The sequence below is a fragment of the Gastrolobium bilobum genome, unplaced genomic scaffold (assembly GCF_033153095.1).
Source record: "Gastrolobium bilobum isolate Gb01-03AN ecotype WA unplaced genomic scaffold, APGP_CSIRO_Gbil_v1 utg15944, whole genome shotgun sequence".
NCBI classification, from domain to species: Eukaryota; Viridiplantae; Streptophyta; class Magnoliopsida; order Fabales; family Fabaceae; genus Gastrolobium; species Gastrolobium bilobum.
In genome coordinates this window covers 450-5,495 of record NW_026895277.1, presented here as the reverse complement: position 1 = coordinate 5,495, position 5,046 = coordinate 450, and the positions used below count along the sequence as shown (strand labels likewise).

The window sequence follows — 5,046 nt, the reverse complement described above, 5'->3', positions numbered from 1 at the left end:
CCCAACCAATTGTCTATCCAAAATAATGCATCATTACCGTCTCCAATCTCCCATTGCATTGCTTGAAGAAAAGATGGCCAAACACTACACAGATTTTTCCAGAAGTATGAGTCATATGCTTTATGATTTACTTCCCTCCAAAGATCCAAACCTCTCTTATATTTACTTGTTACAACTCGAACCCACAACGAATCGGGCGAAGTAAGAATCGTCCATGCAAGCTTATGAAAGAAAGCCATATTTTGGACACGAAGGTTAATCACCCCTAAGCCACCCATGCTCTTAGGCTTGCAAATATTATCCCATGCAACCAAATGAGATCTCCTTTGACCATTTTTATCACCCCAAATAAAGGCACGCTGCAACTTCTCTATTTCATCACAAATGGCTACCGGAAGCAGACTGTGTTGCATTTGAAATATAGGAGTTGCTGAAATAACGGAGTTGGAAAGAGTAATTCGACCGGCAAAAGATAAGACCTGGTTACTCCAACCAGATAACTTGTGCCTAATTCTTGCGACAACATCAGCATAATGGTCTTTGGTTACTCGACCATGTTTCATCATGGACCCAAGATATCTCCCTATATTGTGTGTTTGCTTGAAGCCACACACATTTGTGATATCATCTGCAATGTGAGCATCTGTATTTTTCGAGAAAAAAATACTAGATTTCGGAATACTAACCTTTAGGCCAGACATTGAACTAAAAGTCTCCAAGCAATCCACTATAACTTTGATTTGATCTAGAGAAGCTTCTGCAAATAGCATCAAATCATCAGCAAACATCAGATGGGCTATCTTAGGACCTTTTGATCCCACGGAGATTGGCTTCCATCTTTTATTGTCAACCTCATCTTGAATGAGATGAGACAATTTTTCCATGGCTAGAACAAAAATATAGGGAGATAAAGGATCACCCTGACGAACTCCTCTTGAAGGAAGGAAGTCACCTGCAATGGCTCCATTCCAAAGTACCGAGACCTTATCAGAGTTGATACAATTCATGATAATATTTGTGAACCAGTGTGGGATTTGAATTTCATCCAAAACTTTATGAACAAACTCCCAATTTAACATATCATAAGCCTTTTCCAAGTCGATTTTAATTGCCATGAAACATTTTCTTCCTCTCATTCTACGCTTTGAATGGATCAGCTCTTGGGTGATGATGATGTTGTCCTGGATATGTCGTTTAGGAACAAAACTAGCTTGGAAGGGAGACACCATCTCTTCCATTAGGGGCTTCATTCTGTTAACCAGAATTTTACTGAGGATTTTATAAATGACATTGCACAAGAGATTGGTCTGAGCTGCTTAGCACTTTCAGGTCTTTTTACTTTTGGAATGAGGACCAGAAGAGTCGAGTTCACAAGGTGAATCAGATTGGGATTCTGAAACATCATGTTAACATCCTTAATAACATTAGTCTTAAAAGGCTCCAATTCTTATGAAAAAAGGAAGCTGGAAAACCATCTTCCCCTGGAGCTTTTGACCCATTGATACTAAAAACAACTTTTGAAATTTCGTCATCCGAAAGATTACGAGTTAGATTAGATAGCAGATCATCGTGCAGAAGGGGCCAAGTAGTCTTTGTTTTCACCTAATCATGATTAAGGACTTCCTCACTAAACAAGTTACTATAGAAATCTGTTACCAATTGATAAAGTTGTCTAGCTTCCTTCACCCAAATCCCATCAGAATTTTTTAACTCAAGGATCCTATTCGAACTTCTTCGAGTAGCTGTTTTAATGTGATAGAATTTGGTGTTTCTATCCCCATCATTTATCCATTTCACCCTGGCTTTTTGAAACCATAAGATCTCCTCTTGTATGAGAACCGCATCAAGGTCCTTCCTAACCTCCTTTTCTCTAGATTGGAGAGATAAGTTGGTATGATAATCAACATGATTCTGAATTTCTGCAATACTATGCAATAGGTTAGTCTTCCTGTTGAAAATGTTGCCAAAGACTACCTTGTTCCATCTTTTTAAATTTGGAGTCAGATCATGCAGATTCGTTCTAGTGTCTTTCACAACATTCCAGCTCCTAGCCAGAAACTGAGTAAAGTTATAATGCTTCATCCAAGCAATCTCAAAGCGAAAAGGACGATTTTTCCAACCTGTGTCCAAGTTAGTCAAGTAGACCAAAATGGGACTATGATCAGAATAAATCCATGGAAGTACCTTAACGCCAGCATCAGTAAAGGTAGTCTTCCAACTTGCATTAGCACAGGCTCGGTCCAGCCTCTTAAAAACACGATCAAGATGAAGAAACTTCGGACCCTTCCATGTAAACCAAGGACCCGATCCTCCAAGATCCAGCAGCTTGCAATTATGAAGAACATTTGCAAAATTGGAACATCTGTTTAAGTTAACTCTACAGCCACCTTCCTTCTCATCACGATTTGCTATTTCATTAAAATCCCTAGCCACCAACCACGGCCCATTACAATGGAGACTAATGTTTAGCAGATCATCCCATAGCTCCTTTCTATTTTCTTCCCTAGGACTCGCATAAACAGCCGTGCAAGAAAAGGAAGGAACATGAAAATTTTGAACTTTAAAATGAACAAACTGTTTTGTGTGATTAACAATTTCAACGAGACCAGTCTCATCATTCCAGAGGATCCAAATACCCCCTGAGTAACCTTCAGCCTCTTGAACAAAAGCATGCTTAAACCCAGATTTTCGGATAATGTCAGAAGCTTTTTGACCACTACACAGAGGTTCTAGAATCACTACAATACTAGGCTTATATTTCCTAGTAAACAGAAAAAGCGATTTTTGAAACTGGGGTTTCACTGCTCCCCTACAGTTCCAGAAGAATAAATTCATTAAAAACTATGTTGAACGCAAGACTCCAAGGTTCTTGCATCCTTCATTCTTGAAATATCTTCCTGGTGAACTCTGTCCACCTCCATGCACGTAGAGATGGTTGAGGTTTCAGGATTTTGGATGTCGCTGCTGTTGTCAACTGATATATCAGGACCAGTTTTATGAAATGTGCCATATAACTGCTCTTGATTCTGGTTCAAAGTGCTATCTGCTTTCATCCCATTTTCCTGATCATGTTGATTTGCTTGCATAGGACTAACCGCCATGGGAGTAGCAATTGATGGAGATGGTGGAACGGGAGCATGATCTTCACGATTTTCACTCTGGACTGGACACCTCTTACCCGTGCTTGAAGAAGGAGCCGCATGCATAGTAGGAACCGTTGAATTAGTCCTAGGGGTATCTTTGGACTTTTTGGATTTAGTCCATATTTTCTGAGGAATTTCAAACTGAGGGGCCCCCATATGAGGAGTAACAGAATTAATTATTTGATTATGATCCTCCTCATTAATAGGTCCAGCTGTTAAGATTGCAAACCGTGATTGCGTAATTTCCTCCTTATCACCATGATTATCGCTGGTCATAACTCCCTTATTACCATGATTACCATGATTATCGCTGGTCATAACTCTCTTATCACCATGATTATCTCCATGATTATCGCTGGTCATAACTCCCTTATCATTATTCCTTTGTAACGTTTTTGAACCAGCGCCTGGCTGGACTGCACCGGCCGTCTGAGGAGGTTGCCGGCTCCTGCGTTGACGGTTAACAACCATCCAATGTCTCAATCCTTTGCTTCGATGGAATTCTGAGTTGCCAGGTTCCTCTTGATGAATTTGATCGTCATTATGAATATCGGATGAACTGCGTTGCTTTGGAGCAGCTGAACAATTCTCGGTGCTATGTCCATATTTCCCACAACCAAAACAAATGAGCCCTAATCCTTCATACTCAATTTGTTTGGTAAATCCTTCCAACACATAATCACCCTTTAATGGCAGAGATAGGTCCAGTTCCACACATATTCTTGCAAACCGTCCTCTTACATGAGCATTTGTATTGTTGTCTACCTTGATCATCTTGCCTAACCAGTTTCCAATCCTTCTAAAAAAAGCTTCATCATAGAATTCAATGGGAATATCCGGTAGACGAATCCAAGCAGCAATCTTAGCAATTCCAGCACTATTAGGTCTGAAAGTTGGTTCCCACTTCCTCAACGATAAATAATGACCCAAAACAATCCATGGACCACCGTTCAACGCAAAATTGAGATCATCCTTCTCACTAAACTGGACTACGAAAAAGTCATTACCAATATCAGTGACATTGATTTTGCCTTTTCTAGCCCATAAGACATTTATTTTTTTCTTAATAAACTCCACCCCAATTTTCTTCCCAAGGAGTTTAACAATCAGAGCTTTCTCCCAAGGTTTCCTCATTCTCTTCCTTGCTCTTTTGGTGCAACTAAAATAAGTACGCCCATCATCTTCCTCCCACATCTTAATTCCTCCATGGTTGACATCCTCTTCCTCAGCAGGTTCCTCCCCATCTAAGTCTTCCTTAGCAGACGCTTCTCCTTCCCATTCATCATCTTCTCCATTATGACGCATCAGAATTTCCCTCCAGGTTGAACGTTGGCCATTCTCATCTTCCATCCAACCTTCATGTCTAGGTATCATAGATACATCATTTGAAAACTGATCTCCCTCACCTTTATTCCTCTTATTACTTCTTTGAAGAATGTCAAGTTCTTCACTTGATTTGCCAGGATTCTTCCCATGATCACCTTTCTCTCTCTCACTCATCGCTCAATCAAAAAGCATTGCAGATCTTGTCTTTTAAATATTGTTTGTGTGCCGTATCTTTAACATTAGCATATATCTTATGTGTGCCGTATTTTTTTTTCTTTTATTTTTGAGTTTTATGACATACCCTTTTATTTTTGTTAGATGGTATATAATATTATATTCATACAATTGAGCATGTTTTATCTCTGTAATTATTTATATCAATTTTTTCGTTTCTCTTTATATTTTTTCTATCACTTGGTCACTTTAAACAGATAATTATAGGAAATATTTATAAATAAATATTTACATCACATGAGGAAGGAAAACTTTATATTGATACATATTAATTTTTAAGTCATTAGAAATGTATACTTACATTACAAGTGAATAAAAACTTTATATGAAATAATATTAATAT

At 38.7% G+C, this 5,046-nt stretch overlaps 1 protein-coding gene across 1 annotated transcript; it reads right to left on the bottom strand.

The window, feature by feature from the left end:
* Positions 1-1,325: 1,325 nt before the first annotated feature.
* LOC133303691 (uncharacterized) lies at positions 1,326-4,643 on the bottom strand. The gene is made up of 5 exons (XM_061503648.1): positions 3,535-4,643; positions 2,860-3,411; positions 1,798-2,809; positions 1,473-1,602; positions 1,326-1,393 (listed from the first exon to the last, which is right to left on the bottom strand). The coding sequence occupies exons 1-5, from the start codon at positions 4,641-4,643 to the stop codon at positions 1,326-1,328; spliced, it is 2,871 nt and encodes a 956-aa protein (XP_061359632.1).
* Positions 4,644-5,046: the final 403 nt, after the last annotated feature.